At 43.9% G+C, this 22,053-nt stretch overlaps 2 protein-coding genes across 2 annotated transcripts in view; one reads left to right on the top strand and one right to left on the bottom strand.

The window, feature by feature from the left end:
• Nucleotides 1-7,552, top strand: part of Map3k15 (mitogen-activated protein kinase kinase kinase 15) — a 145,199-nt gene extending 137,647 nt beyond the window's left edge. The window contains exons 21-29 of the mRNA XM_087600969.1: nucleotides 588-753; nucleotides 1,201-1,375; nucleotides 2,299-2,484; nucleotides 3,052-3,157; nucleotides 3,959-4,172; nucleotides 6,170-6,282; nucleotides 6,895-6,995; nucleotides 7,075-7,151; nucleotides 7,480-7,552. Coding sequence (XP_087457095.1) covers nucleotides 588-753; nucleotides 1,201-1,375; nucleotides 2,299-2,484; nucleotides 3,052-3,157; nucleotides 3,959-4,172; nucleotides 6,170-6,282; nucleotides 6,895-6,995; nucleotides 7,075-7,151; nucleotides 7,480-7,552 — 1,211 coding nt within the window. The remainder of the gene's footprint in view (nucleotides 1-587; nucleotides 754-1,200; nucleotides 1,376-2,298; nucleotides 2,485-3,051; nucleotides 3,158-3,958; nucleotides 4,173-6,169; nucleotides 6,283-6,894; nucleotides 6,996-7,074; nucleotides 7,152-7,479) is intronic.
• Nucleotides 6,750-20,570, bottom strand: Pdha1 (pyruvate dehydrogenase E1 subunit alpha 1). The gene is made up of 11 exons (NM_001004072.2): nucleotides 20,476-20,570; nucleotides 15,729-15,788; nucleotides 14,726-14,899; nucleotides 14,135-14,261; nucleotides 13,473-13,564; nucleotides 12,757-12,849; nucleotides 11,730-11,885; nucleotides 11,456-11,527; nucleotides 10,711-10,778; nucleotides 9,137-9,245; nucleotides 6,750-8,517 (listed from the first exon to the last, which is right to left on the bottom strand). Exons 1-11 carry the CDS (start codon nucleotides 20,530-20,532, stop codon nucleotides 8,353-8,355), a joined length of 1,173 nt encoding a protein of 390 aa, NP_001004072.2. The 5' UTR covers nucleotides 20,533-20,570; the 3' UTR covers nucleotides 6,750-8,352.
• Between the last annotated feature and the right edge of the window lie 1,483 nt (nucleotides 20,571-22,053).

Genomic DNA, 22,053 nt, shown 5'->3' with positions numbered 1-22,053 from the left:
GCCCGCTTCTGTGAAGAATAGCAGTAGTCATCCCAGATGTTTGAAGACTTTGCAAAGCCACCCAGCTATCCACCTATCTTCTGATAGACATAGGGAGCAGCACTTTCATACCTCCTGTACTTCAAGTACTTCTTTGATGAACGTGAAGACGAAGGCTAGAGGTCCCTTGTCCGGGGTTTTATAACTTTCTCACACGTACAAGAACCTGGTGCTTCATTTTTGAAGTCTGACCTGTGTTGATACTGACCTTACTAAAAGGACACATTGGGGAAGTCTGCCTGTGGTTGCTGTCCTGAAGGTTACAAAATCCTACTTGACACATTTACATGTAGTTAAGTCCTGTCTGTGAACTAAGGTTGGCCTCTAAAAGGAAAAGTTTTCCTCTTTTCATTGAGTGGATAATTCAGAGGCTATGACAGTGTGGCTTACCAACTCCCTACAGAGCTGAGCCCTCTTGTGAGGTCTACCGCAGCCCTACACCTTCACTAAGATCCTTCCACTAGAGAGTGTACCAGCACTTTAGAGCAGTCCATGGTTAGCAAGCTCTTGTATGGGGGCATGGCCACTCTCTGGTGGTTTCTTCACAGAGGGTGTTCGGAGTGGCACTGGTACTCTGGCTCTGCCTTCATCTGGGGAGCTTATGGGCAGCAGCAGCAGCGAGCATGGCTCAATCTCCCCAGACTCGGATGCCCAACCTGACGCATTCTTTGAGAAGGTCCAGGTGCCCAAACCTCAGCTCAGCCACCTTCTCAGGTACTATCCTTGTCCCGTGACTCCCTGTGGTGGTCCTTCCTCAGTAGCAGAACACTTGCTGAATCACACAAAGGGCTTTTGCAGGGGAGCAAGGGAGCCAGTGTCCCATTTCTGTCCTTTCTCTTCTCTGGTTGTCCCTGTTCTTCCTCTCTCCCCTCCCCCCTCCACACTTCCCCTTTCTTGTCTTCTCTTCCCCTTCCCCTCTCTGCCTCCCTGTCCTTGCTCTTCCCTTCCCCTCCCTTTTGGCCCCTTTATGTCATTTCCCTCTCTCTAGATACCAAGGTGGGAGTCAAGAAGGGGAGAAGGGAAAAAAAAAAAAGAAGGGGAGAAGGGATACCACACACCTTACACACCAGCCTTCTTCCACAATTCCTCTTCTGGAATCTTTCCCCCCGGGGCAGAACATGCTACCCTTCCCACACAGGACTGTTGAATGTGTTTTTCTAGTGTCCCAGATGAAAGCTCAGCCTTAGATGACCGAAGCACAGCCCTACCCCCAGAGGAAAGAGACCCTGGCCTCTTTCTGCTGCGCAAGGACAGTGAACGCAGAGCCATCCTGTACAGAATCCTTTGGGAGGAGCAGAACCAAGTGGCCTCCAACTTGCAGGAGTGCGTGGTCCAGGTACAGGCAGAGGAAAGGCAGATGATAATCCTACCCACTCTGTCCAGTCCAGATCTCCAGCAGGTGTAAACAGGGACAACAAAGTGTCCTACATCCTAGTCCATTCTCATAATTGTAGCAATCACTATACTTATTTCCCAACATCCTTGTCTTTCCTGACAAAAAGGGCTTTTTTAGCTTACTGCAGTGTTTCCTGGTATTGGTGGGATGGTGCTGCCCTCTGGTGGAAACATACCAGATGGCAGCTAAAAGCTGAGAGGCTTGGAGCTCCCTTGGTCCCCCCTTCTCCCCTTATAAGGCCCCCCTTATGCAATGGACCTCACCCTATAAGTTACAACCCTCTTGGGGTCACATATCACATATAATATGGATATTTCATAACAGCATCAGTTAGTTCTGAAGTAGCAACAAAAATAATCTTCAGATTGGGGGACCACAACATGAGGAAGGATATTAAAGGATTGTAGCATTAAGAAGGTTGAGAACTACTGTGCTAGACCCTACACTCAGAAGACAACAGCCACTCTCGGGAAAATGGTTATGGAAGAAAACCAAATTTTAACCAGGTCACAGGAGCAGCAAAGTGTTATCTTATCATGGATAGGAAGGTACTTTGAGGAGAGGAGATTGTCCTGCTGTGAACTCTACCTTCCTGTAGAGTGGCCAAACAGGAAGTAAGGACCATTCCCAGCTGGCATACTGCTGAGGCTTTATGTACACCCCCCTGCCAGGGAAAATCCCCAAAACTTACAGGAAGGATATGGATGGGATTCAGGAACAGATCCTTACTCAGGAGCTCCAACAATTCCATTAGCAAATGGAGTACCTACTTTCCTACAATGCATTTGGAAATTTCTGCCTTCCCTCCGACTCATTCAAATGAAAATGATGTGTGTGTGTGTGTGTGTGTGTGTCATTTTCAGAGTTCAGAAGAGTTGCTTCTCTCAGTTGGCCACATCAAACAGATAATTGGAATCCTAAGGGACTTCATCCGCTCCCCAGAGCACAGGGTGATGGCAGCCACAATATCAAAACTGAAGGTGGACCTGGACTTTGACAGTTCATCCATCAACCAGATTCACCTGATTCTATTTGGATTCCAAGATGCCGTGAGTGCACTATCGGGCCATGGAGATGATGATAGCCAAACCAGTTAACTCACCCTGTTCTGTAGCACCCATTCCTTCTCATTGGTTTACAACCTGAATCCCAAATCTTAGCAGCTCTTTGTAAACATTAAGCACATAGTAAACATCACTTTGTGAAGTATACCAATTGCATTTGAGCATGGAGAGCATGGGATATGGGAAGATGGCATTTGCCAGCACAGTGGCTATACTTTTGCACGTGTCCAGATGTGTTACTCCAGTTTTAAAGCCAAGTCTGATTTATCTTGTTACATGCTCCCAATATAGTCAATCTGTCATGTCATAGTTGCTCCATAACTGTTCCTTTAATAAACCAGGAGGCCCAGTGACATTGATCCCATTGTGACATTCATCATTTAGAATCCATTGTGACTTCCTAGAGGAAGATTCATTCAGAAGAATGAACCAGGCAGAAATCCAGGGCGGCATAGCAACAATTCATGTCAGTGGTTATAGAAACAAACTAGGATAAGTCTGTTTCTTAAAAGTTAAACAGAATAGACATATGAACTTTGGTGACTTTTTTAGGTCAATAGAATTTTGAGAAACCACTTAATTAGGCCCCACTGGATGTTTGCAATGGACAACATCATTCGCAGAGCTGTGCAGGCTGCAGTTGCCATTCTCATTCCAGGTAAGTGCTCTCTTGCACTCAGAATCTTACTCGGGCTGAGGAGGAGTAGCAGCCTCAGAGGTCAACAGCTGTTGCTGTTTCCATTTTGGCTTTATACTTCCCTGCAGTTAAGTAAATGCTGCCATAGATATTTTCTGGGACTGAAAGCCTATGATAACATCTCATGGTGTCCTGTTTATCTACTTCCTAGGCATAATGGCAACTATGTACAGATTATACTTTTGATCTTAGCAGGGAGTCAATGTTTGAAGGCAGGAATCCTCAGTGTGCATGCTCTCATGCTTAACAGAGTTGATAATGGCTATAGATGTTAATATATGTGGGTGCGTGCATACGCATGGCCATCCTGGGGAACCAACTCAGGGTCTTGTGTTCTGAAGCACACGCTGTACTTCTCTGAGCTATGCACCCCAAGCCAAATGTGAGGCTTTCTTTTTGAAATGTAGTGCCCAGCTTGCTTCTCCTGTGCTACTCTGGCTGAGGATGGCAGGCTTTAGAACTGTTGCCCCTTCCTCTTGACACTTGGCCCTTGCTGCTCACTTCTGCCTCACTTCTGCCTGCTCTCTCAAATGCTCCCTGGAACAGGCACCAAGCAGAGCATTGGCCTGTTTGTCGCATTCATGGCTAGCTGGCCTTTATATCCTTCATTGTCACTTTCATCTTGTGTAAACTGGGAAGGATGGTATTTACCCTTCAGAGTCCAATCAAGTCCTCTCTTTACTCAGTAGTCCCGTCAGAGAGCAAGCACTGCATTGAATTGCCTTGTTGAGTGCTATTGTGTACCTTGATGTGTTTTCACAGAGCTCCAAGCCCACTTTGAGCCTGCTTCTGAGACTGAAGGGGTAGACAAGGACACAGAAATGGAAAGGGACTATCCCCTAGTAGACCTCCTCAGCCAAGAAGTACATGTGACAACCAGAGGCACCAGACATGGCTCAGTGGCTATCCAGGAGGGCCAGCCCCACCAGCAGGACCCAAGTCTCCAACTGAGCAAGCTCAGGCAAGAGACCAACAGGTCAGGATCTTGCCAACCCTGTACAAGACTTCCTGGTCACTATTGAGAACCACCCCCAGTAGAAAATATATATATTCACGGTCAGTGAACCGGGACAAGGGTACATTTACAGCTTCAGCAGGAACTAAGGCCTCCTTCCTTTCAATGCCAGAAATTAGTACAGTGCCTTGTCACAGATCACACGTAAATCTTCCATATCAAAATCATCTGAGTTTTGTCATAATAGAGTCCCTGTCATGGCATGTGGCCCAGCCGTGGACAGCTGCAGTCTGCCCCCCAAGAAGCAGTTGGAAGAGTAGGGGGCAAAAAAGCACTTTGGAGACAGTGATGTGTCCTGTAGCCCTGTCCTTAAGCCTTCCCAATCATTTGTTAGATTGCCTTTCCAACCTTGTTAGTGAACTAATTCCCTTTTGCCCTGCAAATTCGTAATTACCAATAATCTTTTAAGAAATATTATCCACAGCCACAATAAACTAGCTGGTGATTATTCCAATGGCCACATTTCTGCTTGTGGCAGTGCTGTCTGAATGGGGGAGATTAGGTACTTGGGCACACATTTTGAATGAAAAGATTTTAATCTTATGTTACTAATTTTTAAGACCTGGAACTTTAAATGACCATGATGGCAAAACTCAGATGTAAAATTCCTAGTATTTCTCTGCAGAAAGATTGGTGATCATCCAACTCACTATTAAGGTGACTAGCTAATAAGTAACATGGTCTGGCATAAACATGGAAATCATTACCATTAACCACACAGAGGCTCGAGCTACTTAACGAAGGCAGGCAGGGCAGAGGTGAGAAAGGATTTTTGACTTGTTGAATGCTGGTATTTTCGCCTTGTGGTCTTGCTATGATAGAAGTGTCCACCAAAAAAAATGACCACAAAACAGTGTTTTCATCCATTTAAATTATATATTATGACTGTGCCTTCTCGGGGCAGCATCAATAAGGTAAGGTAAAGCTTAGTCCTTGAGTCCTTTGTTTACCAACATAAACTAACTAAAAGGACATGCCACGTAGTTAAAATAAACTAATCTTGTTTATTAGATACATGAGCAAACAAAAATAGACCATGGCTCTGACTTGCAACCCTGTTCCCTTCCAGTGTCAAGGAGCTAGCATGTTCCAGAAGTCTGAGGCTTAACTGTACAAAGACTTGCCTTTCATGTCCCAGGGAGACCATGAGTAAGACTGGGTCACAAAATGAGGAAGGCCCTACCTCTGAGACTGAGTAAATTGCTTAAAGAAACAGTGCATGGAAAAGAATGTTCACTTCCTAGGAATTGTTCTAAGGCTTAAATGCTCTACGGGCAAGTCCTGGGTTCTACTTAGAGCAGTAGCAGCATGCCTCCCCAGCTGTTCTCAGCAACTACTACTCTCTTGCTTTGGTTCCTAATGAGCTGAGAAAAAGGCTACCTATCCTAGATTCAGCTGCTTTATCTGACTTGATTTTAATAAGCAGGTGGTCCTTCTGGCCAAGTTCCAATGATCAAAAGAGGATTCAGGTTTTGTTCCTGACACATTTTGAAACTAAACTGTCTTAGTCTACAAAGGCTGCTCTAAAGCAAATAATCAAATTTATTTCTCACAGCTCTGCAGATCAAAGTACTGGCAGACATAGTATCCCAGGGTCTGCCTGCTGGTGTATACTGCATATTCATATGTCCTCAAATGGTGTCAAGGCACTAGTTTCCCCTTCTCAAGGCCTCTTAAAATCATTTTAGTAAGAATTTCAGGAGGGATCCAAGTATCAACTCCACTGCAAAATATACCCACACTCTCTCAGTATTGGGTCTTTGCTGTCAAGGAGAAGAAAAACAGTTCTATATAGACAGAAATCTTTAGTCACAACCCACCTGCTTCTCTTTGTGGCCCAACAGTTGAGATTGTCCTTTTTTTATTTTATCCAGTATCTAATGTTCAACAAATGTATGAATTGAAAGTGAATACTATATAAATGATAGGTTTCTTGTTTTGTTTTGTTTTTTTAACAGACTTTGGGAACACTTAGTTCAAAAAGAGAGAGAGTACCAGAATCTTCTTCGGTTAATTCTAGAACAAAAAACTCAAGAATTATATCACCTTCAGTTACAATACAAATGCAATGGTAAGTCACTTTACCTTTGCTCCAACATAGGTGTCAAAGAGGGACAAACTACTAAAAATCTGACTTCTGCCTTGAAGACATAAATGGTTGACGTTAGCATATACTACAGGAACAGAAATCCTAATGGGTAGGGGCAGAGCTCAGAAGAAAGGACAGGGTAACAAAAATGTGTTTTGACCTTGATAGTCATTCCACAACTTTGAATCAAAAAGGATGCCTACATTAGACTGCCTCTCAGACCTGCCCCTTCTTGGTAATGAAGAACCAGAAGCTCCGCCACACAATCTTAACACACGCTTCTTGGAGTTCCAGTGTAGCTAGGAATCTCCAGCCTGAGATAAGACACCTTAAAGATGAGAACATGCATTCAAGTGAGACTGATAATACCTCAAGGTCCAAACCTACTAAAAGCATCTTCCGTAGCAATGACTGCTCTCCGGAAAGGGATGCCAAGAATTGTAAAAGTAGCGGGTCAAACAAGTTTAATTCATTTCCTTTTCACAGCACATTTACATTTCTGTTTGGATACATGATTACATCCACTTTGTTATTTTTGAAGCATTTTATGGTTATACATTACTATACAATAAAACAAAATTGGAATCTTTATAGGTGGAACAGAGAACCCACCACCCCATGACGGACTGGGAACCAACAGAGAGCTTATAGACTGGTTGCAGCTACAAGGAGTGGATGCAAATACAATAGAAAAGGTAAATTTCTAAATCAAAGGATTCCTATGATACTGTTGAAAAGCTGCTTATGTTGTTGAATGTATGTTGAATCTTTCAGATTGTTGAAGAAGATTACACACTTTCTGATATTCTCAATGATATCACTAAGGAAGACCTAAGGTGCCTCAGACTACGGTAAGAGAGCCTGCAAACAATTTAAATAATAAAATGGGGCTTTTTTATGTGAATACTTTTATTTTTAATGCTGGTAGTTTCCCCGATCTTTGAAATTTATCTTTCCTATGTTGTAGCAAGCACAGCTCATTTTCTCAGGTTGGCAAGGCATGAGGTGCCAGACCTTTCTTTACATTGTTTAAATGCCCACACCTCTACCCAGATCACCCAGTGTTCCTATGGTACCATGTCTAGGAAAAGGTTACATACTTTTAAGTTAGAGATTACATTTGAAGAGTAGATGGGTGGCTTCAAGTTTGCTTTTCTTATGAAAATTATTGTTTTGCAGTGGTGGTGTCCTCTGTAGGCTCTGGCATGCAGTCTCCCAGCACAGAAGACAAATGCAGGAGTCCTCACAATAAGCCAAGCTGGGGAGAATGAGCAAAAAGTACCCTACACCTGCTCACGATTAAAGCTTCTGTTAGTGCACACACAAATCCTGCGTTTACACAGAAAGACCCTTGTTCGTTTCATTCAAGCACATGTGATTTAGAGCATACTTGTTTATAAACCGGATTGTAAGTAATGTCTCTCCTGACCTAGTATTTAAAATGTCAGCATACCTTATAGCAGTTGCTGGAAAGATAAAGCCTAAGTATTTTATAAACCAGTGTAATTACTTAAATGTGAAAAGTTAAAAAGTGTGCCTTGGAATGGGAGTACAATTTTGTGTTTGTTAAATGTCTAAATGGAGAAAATTAAATTATTTTACCTTTGAAGTGACTGAAGTACCCTTATTTTAAAACACATGATTATATATAGCCTTTGATCAAAGACATAACGGTCAGTGCCAAACAGAGTCCAGCCTCCACAATTCATGGTGACCATACACTTCTAACCTGTGCTTTGCATTAATCCCAGCATGCCTCCACAAGGTCATTCAAAGCTATGATCACATCACCAAATGGCAGAGTTGTTCCTTTTAGTAACTGACCTAGGACATGATGAAGGTTATAAACTGCATTACCCATCTCCAATCCTATACACTCTTATTCACATGAATACACCGAATACAACAATGTACAAACTGCATGCAATTTTACTCTCCCTTAATTTACATGTTTTCAAGACTTTTGTTGTCTGGGTATTTCCTGTCAAAGTTGAGAGCACAAAGAGTTTCTTACAACGGATGAGAAACGCCCATCCATCTAATACTCTCCCATTAACTGACTGACTTAAACTTGATCCACTGGTTGGCACCACGCACTTCGAAGGGTGGGTCACTGCTGTAGATATGATAGCCTAGCTCCTCCAATGGCGGCTCCGGATCAGCCGTGGCAAACTGGGCAGCATCCTCGATTTCTTTCCTCACTTCCACATCAATCTCCTAAACAGCAGATTACAAGGCAAGAGATTTTCAATCAAGGGCAGTTTTGGAACCAACTAGAATGTCTGAGAACCTGTTGGTAGTAATATTATGTGACTCTTCAATAGTGTATGAATTAAAAATGAAAAGCATAGTTTTAGGACAAAGGGAGAAACAAAGTTTCTGTATGAATGTGATTGGTCACTTCAGAAGTGAGTTTGTAACTCTTAATTGTCTGGAGGCCAGAGCTGATGTCAGGTACCGTCTTCCAATGCTCTCCACCTTATGTGTTATGAGTCAATATTCTCTATCGTTGAGGGTTGGCCAGCGTGCTCCAAGAATTGGCTTCTCTCTACCAGGGCTAGGGTTGTACACATGCACCAGTGGGCCCATTTTATGTGGGTGCTGGGAATCCAGATTCCAATCCCCATGCTTATGCAGCAGGCACTTTACTAAGCCATCCCCCCTTGCCCTGTAACTCTTCATTCTCAGCAGGAGGACCAAAATGGAGCCTGTGAGACTTCAGGGCACTTTCTGAGTTTGAAAAACCTCAACTCTCTGGCCATCTGAGGGTGACAGTATGTGAGGAGTGAAACTGGTCATAGTACCCAACTTTAAAAACCTCCAAGAGCAACTGTACCTTTAATTCTTCAACACTTGCAAGATTGCTGTTCACCATTCTATCCTTGAGAAGCATAATAGGGTCACTCTTACTTCTTACTTCCTGGATTTCTTCTCGAGTGCGATAACTGTGGCGAAAGGAGATGCAGTGAGTGACAGACCCATAAAAATAAAGCCCATGAAGCAGACAGCGGAGTGAAGTGTAGGACTGTTATTGAAAGAGAGACAAGTTAATAGTGACATCATGTCACTGTGGGGACAGCAGGGTGGCAGGCTGTTAGGCATCTTTTATAGAAGATGTATTGGTCATCTGTATTGGTCAGGCTCTGGCAGAGCCTCTCAGGGGACAGCTATATCAGGCTCCTGTCAGCATGCACTTACTGGCATCAGCAATAGTGACTGGGTTTAGCGACTGTAGCCAACCATCAAGACTGAGCAGGGGAAGTCAAATAGAGGAGTTAGGAGAAGGACTGAAGCAGCTGAAGGGGTTTGCAACCCATAGGAAGAACAATATCAACCAACCAGAGCCCCATGGAGCTCCCAGGGACTAAACCACCAACCAAAGAGTACACATGGAGGGACCCATGGCTCCAGCTGCATAGGTAGCAAAAGATGACCTTGTCGGGTAATGGGAGGAGAGGCTCTTGGTCCTATCAAGGCTTGATGTCCCAATGCAGAGGAATGCCAGGGTAGGGAGATAGGAGGGGGGCATGGGATAGGAGGTTTCCAGAGGAGAAACCAGGAAAGGGTATAACATTTGAAATGTAAATAAAGTAGCCAATAAAAAGAAAGTTATCCCCTCTAACTTGGGGCTTCTCTGGCATTCTGATAAGGCCCAAGTTTTGATTTGCTTCTTTGATCTGGAAGACAGACCTATCCCTTCTACCTCTTTAGCCTCACATTTTTACATTGATGGGGCAAATGGGGGCTGGCAGTTGTGATAATTACAGGTTCTGAAGCATCACAATAATTCCTACCAATAAGGAAGTATGTCTATGCCTTGCTTAGTGCTTCTCCACTAAGACCCCAAAAGCAGGGTTCTACGGTTGGGCAGTTGCTACACAAAATCTACCTGACTGTAAAATTAGTTCTCTGCCTTCCCTCAGTCCACTTCATAAAGACTAAACTTTAAACTCACTTCTTTCTACTGTGTATGTCAAGCCTTCTAATTCCGAATTGCATGTTAAGAGTTAAGTGAAAAGGACAACTTAAACTGCCCATGTGGCAGTTAGCCTTGCTCCCTATCAGTGAGATTTTCAAACCCCAGTCCTCTTCAGGTAGAACATGCCATGTCTGAATTTGGGGGTAATGCCTAAACTAAATGACTCCCAGAATAATTCTCTATCACAGACCTGCCTTACATTCAGTTCGACACTATAATTTAGTTACATAATGCTCTTTTTAAAATTACTGCTCATGCTGGAACCCATAGGATACACTGCGGGGATCTTCAGGCTGCTTTTAGATTAACCACTTGATGCCAACAAACTGCAATTTTATCCCGTACGGGGCCGTACTCTGCCATTTTACTTGAGTAGCCCAAAGCCTGCCCACCCACTGTGGAAACAACACTCAGATTCCTCATGACCGTACCTGACTCCAGGGTCACTCATACTATGTCCATGGTAGCGGTAAGTCTGTAGCTCCATCAGGATAGGCCCCTAAAACAAACCCATAAATGATTAAGACTATGTGAATGGGTGCCAACAATCATTGGCCTCAAATGGAGACACCAGCACTGACATTCAATACATCCTTAATCCGCCTACGTATATGTATCAACTCAGTTGTCAAGAGTTTACGGGTTCATTCTTAACACCTATTTATCCCATATTTCATCCTTCTCAATTTTACCAAAAGTAAATTACAGGGGCAAGTTTTCTGGGTTTAGAACAATGGATTAAACTTTGCTATTTGAGCCTCCTTTTTAGCTAGTCTTACCGTTGCCTTTTTGCTCTGTGCCATGTACTGACAGGCAAAGCAGCAAGACAGGTTACACCTGAATGCCTATTAAGTTAAAGTAGCATAGGAGGGATGCCAAGTTTGATCATCCAAGGGGCTCATGACTGACGGAGAGATGGGAACATAGGATTAACCTACTCAAACAGCAAAACAATATCAAGTTGATGTCAAAGTGAAGACAAGAGGCCAAGGAACAAGAATAGTGTTTACCAGGTGAGCCACCAAGACTATGCTACCTCATTGGACTTTGTCTTAGAGAGCTCATTGCCCCAGGATAGTTCTAACAGCTAGCTGAAGAGGCTTCGTTGAACTTTGAGATAAATGTCATTATAAACGCATAGCCTTAAAAAGCCTATGAAAAGATTTCCAGTCTTACCTTACCAGACCTGCAGTAGGCAGCTGCAAACTTTGTTGCCTCTCGGACACACAAGATATCCATTCCATCTACCTGTTAACAAAGGTGGAAGAGGGCAGAATGTAACTGAACTGTCCAAACCTATTTCACCTTAATTGTGGTACTAGAGAATGGAATCCAGGGCCTCACACATGCTAGGCAAGTTTTCAGCCACTGAGCCAGACCTCTTGCCCTCCCATTCAACTTTTATATGATAGGGTACCTATAGTCCTGTCTTTACAATAAGGGACCTTACCCTCAGTCCAGGAATGAAATCTCCTCTTTTGTAGTAATCCGTGCTGGCTGCTGCTCTCTCAACAGATGTGCCCATGCCATAGCGGTTATTCTCACAGATGAAAATACAAGGTAATTTCCACAATGCTGCCATATTGTAAGCTTCAAATATCTGACCCTGAAAGTATTTAATAAAATGTTCCAGTGGTTGAGTTTGCTCACTTCTCTAGATCGTTCCCATTCCTAACACAAAGCTTGTGCAAAGGCCGAGAGAGCCTTTATAACCAAGTTTTTAGTGCGGAGAGAAAGGAGCATGTGCTGGCCGGGGTAGGGAGATTCGGCAGACGTTGTATGACTGGTATACATTTGGGGGGGGCTGTGTACTAATAGTCTACAGGCTACACTATAAAGAACGTGGAGAACCACTGAGCTACCCATTACTTTTATACTCAGAGTGAACCAGCAGCACCTGACATTCAGTGTCTAGGCCATGCCTCACTAAGTGCCATCCAGAGAATGGTGATTTAATGAGACCAAGACAAGCTGAGCCAAGAAGCCAAGAGTCAAGGTGAATCTGCCATTGCTCTGGAGTGCGCGAGAGTAAGAGTCTGTATATTTACAAGTGGGGCTGGACAGCTGTTCAAAGCACACCCTGCTCTTATAGAAGACCCAGGTTCCAGCTCAGAACCATCTTTAACCCCAGCTCCAGGGGAATCTTCTGACCTATTGGCACCAGGCAGACACGCAGTACACAAACATACATACAGGAAAGACAACCACACACATAAAAATTGATATTTTTAAAAAAAGTTTTTAAAAGTCTCCCAGCACAGAACATGTGTGCAAAGCATTAATGGAGAGGATCTTCCTCACAGAAATGAGCCCCTAGAAGGCTCGGGTAAACCACATCAAGAGGTAAAGTCTCTCAGATGGCCATAAAACCAAATGTGAGTCTGTCACATGAAGTGTCATTTCAACAAACAATATACCATGTCTTTAACTGTCCAAATATGACTAGTCACAGCTTGGAAATTCAGAGATGCACTTACCTGGTTAGCAGCACCATCACCATATAATGTCAAACAGACCTCATCTTTGCCATTATACTTGCAGGCCAGAGCAATTCCTGCACCCAGGGGCACCTAACAACCAGGAAAGGACCCAGTAGAAATAATCAGTTATAATGCTCTTAAATTTCAACTCCTGGAGAGACTCTGGGAGCTAAACTAGTACTGTACCTCTCCATTCCCAACCCTGTCAGTGTTCACCTACCAGGTTATTTTCAAGAAGAAAGCATAACTACTATATTGTTTCAACAAGAGCTAACATTTGTGCACCCAAAGATTTAATTACTGATCCTAACAAGGTAAAAGTGGAAACTAGGTATATTCTATACAATAAAAATCTACTGCATTGGATATTGTATGCTGTTAATGTTTGACCTCTCATGGATAAGAATGAGGACTCCTTAATGAAAGTAAGGCTTTCATTTTGATTAGGCTGTCAGTCTAATAGACCCTTTCTTGAGTTGGGCCTCAGTGTTAGCATTATCTAGGAGCAGGTCAGAGAGTGAGGTGAGGAGCGATTGATTTTACTGAACTATAGTGAGGTGAAGGGATGGCTTCACTGCTATAGGCTCTTACTCATGAAACAGCAAAAGAACCAACTTTATTTAAACCACTACCCAAATCCTCCTATTAATGAATGAATCGGGAAGATTAAGTGTTTAAAGACAAACCAAACTCCCGAATCTTTGCACTGATACCTGAGCTCCAACGATACCGTTGCCGCCATAGAAGTTCTTGGCGTACATGTGCATTGATCCGCCTTTCCCCTTAGCACAGCCTCCTCTTCGTCCTAGAAAAGGCAGCACATACCCATGTGTGAAAAAACAGCCATGCAGAATCCAATTGTCTTGACCCTTCAGGAAAACATACTCCATTGTGTCCCTGTCTGATAAGGAACGTTAGACTAAACCTCCTTTCTAATCACCCACTCTCAATATTAGCACGTAGTTCTGACATTGGCTTTGGAGGGAATAAAACAGACCTGACTTCTACACTAGTAGACTAAATAATAATAGGACTCAAAAATGTCACAAGAAAGAGGAATATGAAATAGCTTTCTAGAATCTGTCAGCATATTACAAAAGCACTTCACCAATTTACTGTCTCTACTACACTTCTGCTGGCATTTTTAGTGCCACCACACATTTGCACTGTGCAGGGCTACGATTTTTCAATTTCACCTAACGGGTCAGATAGCCTCATAAATGGTTTCCCTCAAAGAATGCAAACAAAATGGTACAAAATGCCAAACCAGAAACCTTGTTTCAATTTTTTCTTTACCACTCACAATGCTTAGCAACTTAGTGGGAGCATACCGGAGTCCTCCTCTCCCCTCACTATCTCCTCTCTGTCAACAAACCTGTTAATTCTGCAAGAATTGCTCGGACAGGCAGGCCCCGAGTGAAGGTGAAGCCATGGGCTCGATAGGCAGTGATGAGATGGTCCGTGGGGTTTATGCCAGCCTCCAGGCCCACACAGCAGGCTTCCTGTAATAAAGGAAGAACCAGGAAACGATGCCATTTTCACTTTTGAATAAAAAGTTTTTATTAGAATCAAATTAAAAAAAAAGCCATAGAGGTAGTAAATCCTGCTACTAGTAACCCAAAATACAAAGTAGACGGTAAGGTCCAAACCAGAAACCAGAACCAATCCACGAATGTGCTGTTTCCTTTAGCGTGGACAGAGTTTTAAAAATAACCCACTAGTAGATAGAATGTAATGAAAACCAAAGAAGCCTTAGTTCTGTTTCCATATGCCCACTGACGCACCCGTCACCACACATACACACAGGGTGGCACACGTGTACCTCACACAAGTAAAAAACAAGTAAATAATTGTTTTTTAAATGTTAAAAGGATAGGATGAAAGAGAAGCAAAAGAAAGAGATAAGGGGGGGAGAGAAGGAAGCAACCTTGAATAACATGGCGGTAATAACAAATCTGTCACTTACCTGACCATCACACAAGTGACAGAAACCACGAATAATTTTCTGCTTATACAGCTGATCCGCCTTGAGCTCCATCCGGCGCACGGTCTGCATCATCCTGTAGTACTTGAGCCCATCCTCTCTGGTGAGCACTGTGGTGACTGGAGGGCCCTCTTCTAGACGATGAAGGTCACATTTCTGAAGTGGAGTAAGATGGTCACCCTTCAGTTACTACCCCACAGATACTGCTGACTCGTTCTCAGCTCCAACTCTACCAGCAGACGACTTAAACAACAGCAAAGACATGCAGGCCTCGGAAGTGCTTCAAGCACTCTGGAAGCAGAGGCAGGTGGCCTTATGAGTTCGAGGCCAGCCTAGTCTATGGAGTTCCAGGATAGCTAGGGCTACACAGAGAAACCTTATCTTGAAAAACCCAAGAAGGGAGGGAAGGAAGGGAGGAAGGGAGGAAAGGGGAAGGAAGGATAATGTGTGATAGCATACACCTTATGATCTTATCACTTGAAAGGTGACTACAGGATCAAGAGTTCAAGGTTATCCCTTTGCTACATAGTTTGGGACTAAGGCTCCACGAGACCTTGGGATAAAATAAAGTGAAATAAGAACAGTGGTTCAAAATGCTTCCAAGTCCCTAAATGTACGGTCATTAATGTTTCACTGAAGCACACCCCATACCACGCCTGTATCCAACCTTTGCCTCAAGAAGGGCCATGTGCCGGGACAGCTATGGGGGGGGGGGCAACCCAACACACTTGTAGATGACAACATGTCAGAATTTCAAGAGTTGGACACCATAACCAGAGTACATTTTTAAAGCCTATCTCCCTTAAACTACTAGCAACTATGGTAGTTGCTCAATTTCTCCGAACTTTTGGTTCTGGAAATATCTGCAAGAAAAGTGACCGCACCCTCAAAGCACCAATATCAAAATCCTCCTCCTTGAAGGTGAAACTGCATTGAGCTACGTGTGTTCAAAAACTAGTAACCAATAAAGCACAACACCTCTTACCTTAATCTCAAATGTAGCATCATTTGCGAAATTACGGGAAGCTACCAGCACTCTGCTTGCCTAGAAAACAAAAACGTGCAAATCAAGTCACTATTTTTGTTTTTTACTGTCAAGAGCAAGTCATTACAATCATGAACCCATGCCGACAGCATGGGTTTAAAACACAGCCATATCATTATCTGAAGGCAAAAGGGAGAGTGGCAAACACTAAACACTCCTGCTTTGTTTTCAAAGAAATCACAGTGAAAATAATTAACTACCAGCCAAACTTGAGAAAACACACGTGGGCTTTGGAAAGGTCCCTTTGCAAAGTACTTGGAATAAAACTATCCATTAATCCCCATCTAAAGCAAACTGCTTTTCTATGATACACACTCATAAAGGGAAAAAAAACCTACTCAAAGTATGAGATAAATACCTGAATGAGAAACACCATGTTAATAATGCTGGTTAAAAGTGGACTTGGGCCAACCATTCTACAACCGGAACAGCCTAAATCTTGAGGTTTCTCTAAGCCCCAGAAGGGAAGAAAGGTTTCTCAAAACAGTGTTCCCTTCTTGATGTTTCAGTGGCTGTCACTGCTTACAGTTAGCGGCTCCTTTCTACATTCACAACTTAATAAACCTTTGAACAACATTCTATGTGGTGGCTAAGGTTCACTTAGGACACGAAAGAATTATTCACTTTAGCCACTTCCTGCCACATTTGCACATACTTGCAGGTAAACTAGCAGAGTTTCTTTTCCTGGAGAATTGAAACATATTTACTAGATCCCATTAAAAAATGTTTAATACTTAACACATTTTGTAGCTCTGGGTTTGACCTTACTGAGGGTTAAGCTCAGCCTGCCCCATATACCTCCAAGTGCAGGAGCCAACAGGAGGGAGTGTCTGGTCTACTGATATCTCTTGTGCTCCTTCCATTGCCTCCTCCTCCCAAGGCTGGAATGAGCGGCATGCAGCACCTTCCACTTACGGATGCCAGCAGATAGTCTTAGACCCTCAGTAGAAGCCGGAAACCCCCTCAAATACTCAGTGCTGTGTTCGAGCACTGTGATTCCAAGGTAGCTGACCTGATGATCATCAAAGCTGGCTCTCGGGGCTGTACAACTGGGGAGCTGAGAATACAGAGCGGATACCTGACAGAAGGGACGATTATATCCTAACCTGGAGTGCAAGACTTCATCATTCTAGTCAGCACACAGGGTAACACTCATGAATTGTTTCTTTCTGGAATTTTCCATTGAGTATCTTCAGACCACCGGTAACAGAAAATAGGAAAATTTGCAAAGTCAAAGACACAAAGTGGGAAGGGGCACACTTTGGTAACTACTATACTACCATCTGACAAAGTCACAAAGACAAGGGCACACTTACCCAAGGGAAAATCGAAATACTAGTAACGGATGCTGCGGTTAAATCAGAGGAACAGACAATGTGTAAACATATCCATGTTTGTGCTATTTTCACCAGTTAAGATTATTTTTCAGAGCCAGAACTGTTGTATTGCAAAATACAATTTTTAGGTACAACTACAGAAACTAATTTAGGGAACAATCTACAGCAGAGATCAAACTAACCAGGCATTAGTAGGAGAAAAAAGGTTAAGTTCTTTCTCAAAGGTAAGCTTATAGAGCTCATGATGTGATGGCTCCCTATCACCAGAGTGGTAGCAGAAAGGGTGGGGGTGGGGTGGGTTTGAGGACAGCCAGGCTACACAAGGAAACCATCTCTCAGAAAACCAAGTAACAAGAATTAACTTTAAATGGGATTCCGGTCCGGTTTTCTTTTCTTGGGAGCGGGGGTTGCTGGGAACTGAACACAGGACTTCACATTGCTAACTGCACAACATGCTCTCCCTCTGAGCTACATTTCAGCCCCTGAGGAAATTCCTGTCGTGAGGATTTTCAACAATCTATTCAAGAAAATGGAAATTTCTAAGTCTAAATACAGAATTATTCAAGTGACGGAGTAAAAGTAAAAGTAAAGAAGTCTCAGAATGTACCAACATGAATTAAAAACCTTGCCTAATAATATGCAGACAAAAAAAATCAGTAGTAAAAATCTCACAAAAGAAAGCCTAACAAATACAGGGGATAGTGAAAAGGCAAAAGAAAAAAATTTAATCATGGTTTCGTCTTACAGACTCTGAAAGCTTTCAACCTTCGGTTAAAAGGAAAGCACTTTTGTAAACCATTTCAAAGTCTCACTTCCAAAAGTGTGAAGACACCCAGGCAACCTTTTAGCCTGAGGGAAATCTCCATGTTTCCCTAATTTTTAAGGGCAAAAACAACTAACAGAATAAAAGGCCGGAAAGGTACAAAGCACACCGAGGCCTCAGAGGAAGATAAGGGGATTAACTTTAGGCAGATCACTGCAGTCATCAAAGAGCAAGTGTCTAACCCCATCCCCCCTCCGAGTATCCCCTGGGCTACCACAGCTCTCATTACACAAGACTGGCTGGCCACTGCTCACTTGTAAGCAGTGCTAATTTGCAAGTATTTTTTGCAAGACTTAAATTCTAAAGTCTTTTCACAAGTATAACAAGAAAAACAAACTCTTGAGCTATTTTGTGTTACTCAGGCAGAAATAAAGAAATCTGCAATTACTTAGAATTGCAAATGATAGATACTCAGTCTACTCTTGAGATTAAAGGTGAAACTTAAGTTCGAAACATTCGGAAAGGCTTCGAGAATGGCTCCTTAATTACCAGGTAACAATGACTATAGTTACAAAGAAAACTAGCAGCCAGGCGTGGCGCTGCATTCCTTTGATCCCAGCACTCCAGGCAATGTACGGATCTCCGAGTAGAAACCAGCCTACTCCCAACACCGCAGAGTCCCAAGCCTGCCGGAGCTACCCAGTGAGACAGAGACACAGAGACAAAGACAAAAGCAACCTACTTCTATTCCGCTTTAGCATGCCACACAAGATTTTAAGGCAAGCACTTGGGAGGTAGAGAAGGCAAGATCTGAGTCCCAGGCCAGCCAGAGATACAAAGTGAAAGATCTTGTCTCAAAAAAATTTTTTTCTTTAAATTAAAAAGATGTTAGACCACAATAAGAAGTGAGAAAAATAACCGAATACCTCCTATGGTATGAGTTTGACTCTAGAATCTTTTTTTCCTGCCGTAAAGTGAATATAAATCAAATGATACACGACTTTCAGACAAAGCAACGAAGCATCTAAGATTAGCTTCTAGTGTCCACCTTAAGAGTTAAGGGTGTTCCTAGCTTCTTAATACCCTCTATACTCCAAAAGGGGAGCACATGTCTTCAAAGCAGAAGGTGTTTGATTTCAGATTCTAATTCAACTTGTAGAAACTTTGATTCTAGTAAGAGCTGGTTTTTTTTTCCTTTCCACGGAGGGGAACAAAGCTGCTTTTAGTTTTCAATTTTACTTCATGTCCAGTCCCCAAGCTATAAACCAATTTCCCTTCAACTAACAATTTCTGCAAACAAGAAAATTGTTCAAACCAATTGAAAGGTGATGATGCAGTTTTAACACTTGTGAAGACCCTGGCCAAATTCGGGGCACATACTAAGCGTTCAATAAATGTTGGTTATGACATAGCCATATACAAAGACATGTTAAGAATCGTGCTTTGCTGCCCGTCCAGATTCAAACACGAATACGGCATTTACTCAATCAAGCGGTGTTTTTCCATTACTTAATGGAATTCCTAGAGAAGCACACTTCCGACCTTTCCACAACCTCCCCAAACTAAGCAGAATTGCATCGAATCCTGAAGAAATCAATAAAACCAGAACTACAAGTCAAAGCCTGAGAGGGCAGTTACACCAAGAGAAAGCAGCCTCTGTATGGCTAGAGGTCAAAATGCTAAAAGCTTAGGTATTAGACAGCCTTAAAGCCGGGCCATAACTCTTAACCTCCGATCTCAACCCTCCGAAAACCATTGCTGTTTTCTTTTGCTACTTTGAACTCTAAGCCTCTGTGTGTTTAAGGAGTAAAGGCGGCTTCCTCTGGGTTATGCTCGATTGCTCGAAAATTGACTGCCAAGAAAAAGTTCGGACGAGCAGGGAGTGGAGGAAGTTTGTTTTCCGTGAACCTGACCCCTCTGAACCTTCCTCAGAACAGAACACAGGTGATCTACAAATGCTCACCCAGCTGGACGCCCGGACTTGCCGGGTGCCAGGCAAAAGGGCTGGCATACGGGCCGCTGGCCAACTCAACCCCATAAGGCGGCGTCCTCGGTATCTCCATTATAGAGACGAGGAAACTGGGCCCTGGGACTTTTTTTTTTTTTAGTCTCTTTACCTCTTGACTGTACTTGGCAGACTCAAGACTAGTAAACGATGAAGTCGGAGTACGCACGAAACCTCCGACTCCCGGGACTGGGAGCTCTTTATTTCGTCTTACGTGGCCTCTTAGCCAAGAGCAATGACATGATGGAGAGTGGAAGTCATCCGAGTCGAGAGGTTGGAGCGAACCCAAGCTCCGCCTCTCAGTGCCCCGTAAGCAACGGGCAGTTGTGGGGCGCTGCTGGGGAGCCGACGTGAAGCTCCGCCAGCGGGGATTGGGGGAGGCAATGGACCGGGCCGGTTCTCAAGCCGCTCCAACCCGGGCCAGTGGCGACGCGTACCGCGGGGAAAGCCCTCCTGAGCTCCTTAGCTCGCCTCCAGCACCTAGCTCTGCGCTCCAGAGGGGGGCCCCGGCCCGCCCTCTTCCTGCCCCGCCTCAAGCGGGCTCCAGCCCCACCCCGGCCTCCCAGGATCAGGCGACCTCACCGGCTTCTGCGCAGCGCCTGCCAACACGCGGGACACAGCGGCAAGCATCTTCCTCATGGAGCGCAGCAGACTGACGCGGCAGCCGCGGCACCCAGGCACTCAAAAGGAGTGATTCGGGCGACCCCAAGTCTCCTTGAGGCGCCCGGAGTCGAAGCCACGCCCTAAACGCAGTGACGGAGTCGGAACGGCATCACACGCCGCGCCAGTCTGTAGACCAACCAGAATGATTGCCCGCGATGGCTACACCCATCTGAGGAACATGAGTCCGCCCATTAATTAACTAAAGATGAGGTGGGGCTGTGGCTTTGGGGTGAGGAGGCGGGAGTCCTAGGGCGCCTGCGTGGGAAAGTGGGGGGGGGTCCCCCCCAGGAGGCCTCTCTTTCCTCTTACACTCAGTACCACAGATCAGCGAAGAAGGGGTGAAGGCAGGTCCTGCTGTTTGCCCAGTTGGGCGGGTGGTACAGCCTTGGCAGCCTTATTCCAGTATACAGAAAAGCCGTGGTGCCAGGGCCAGAAAGACAGACCATCTGGTTTCTAGAAATGGCCCTGCCACTAATTTGTCTTTAAAAAAAAAATTACATGACCCTTGCAAAATGTTGCCCTGGTTGACTTGGGTGAGAATAACAAAAATAGATTTAACAGTTAAATGTTGAATGTTGCTGGGTGTGGTGGCACATGCCGGTCATTCCTTCTCTAGGGAGTCTGAGGTAAGATGATAGCCAGAGTTGAGTTAGAGGCCAGGCTGGCTATTTAGTTCAAGACAAGCTTGGAATACTTAGCGAGACTGTCTCCAAAAAGAAAAATAAGTAAATAAAAGCAAATATTAAGAGTTGACCATAGACATCCAAGAGTTCAGCTTTATCGCTTATTCTTTGATTTTCCGTTAGCTTGCTTCTTTTCATGAAGGACTCAGTTATAGACAAGTAGTTCATCTGTCCTTTATGTTTGGGAAAAGGCAGAATCCTGTATCCCCCATGTTGTTGTTACCCAAACACTATAAAGATTAGGACACAAGGGGGCTGGAGAGATGGCTCAGCGGTTAAGAGCACCCGACTGCTCTTCCAGAGGTCCTGAGTTCAAATCCCAGCAACCACATGGTGGCTCACAACCATCTGTAAGGAGACCCGATGCCCTCTTCTGGTGTGTCTGAAGACAGCTACAGTGTACTTATATATAATAAATGAATAAATCTTTAAAAAAAAGATTAGGACACAAGACTTTATGAGAACAAGGGAAATGTGCAAATAATGATTTCTCAGGTTGGACTGTGTTAGCCACAGTGCAAGTGTTTATGTTGCCTTGACCAGTTAACTTCAAAGAATCACTGGATCAGAGAAACAGAGGACATTTGACTTTTCCACTCAAATGTCCAGCGTGGATTGGCCAGGTAGCATTTCTATGAGGTCACTTGGGAACCCCGGATAAAAAGTACTCTAATACAAATATTAGATGATCTCCATGGTCCGTGCACCATGGAAGGAGAAAGTGCCCGAATGGTTTTACAAGGTCCATCATATGCTTCCGCTGATTTGTTACCTCTCCCTGGAACTGCAGCTTGGTCACCTGCTCTGTGCTGTT

This window comes from Rattus norvegicus, chromosome X, assembly GCF_021556685.1.
Source record: "Rattus norvegicus strain SHRSP/BbbUtx chromosome X, alternate assembly SHRSP_T2T, whole genome shotgun sequence".
NCBI classification, from domain to species: Eukaryota; Metazoa; Chordata; class Mammalia; order Rodentia; family Muridae; genus Rattus; species Rattus norvegicus.
The sequence above is the reverse complement of the archived record's forward strand: the minus strand, read 5'-3'. Positions and strand labels throughout refer to the sequence as shown.

Bases quoted from the DNA above. Each gene is read 5' to 3' on its own strand.
- Pdha1 (NM_001004072.2), bottom strand. From the start codon at position 20,532: ATGAGGAAGATGCTTGCCGCTGTGTCCCGCGTGTTGGCAGGCGCTGCG. The intron at 15,789-20,475 runs GTGAGGTCGCCT...TTTGTTTTCTAG, and splicing joins CAGGCGCTGCGCAGAAGCCG to GCAAGCAGAGTGCTGGTAGC. The intron at 10,779-11,455 runs GTAAGACTGGAA...GGTTTGTTTTAG, and splicing joins CCTACTGCAGGTCTGGTAAG to GGGCCTATCCTGATGGAGCT.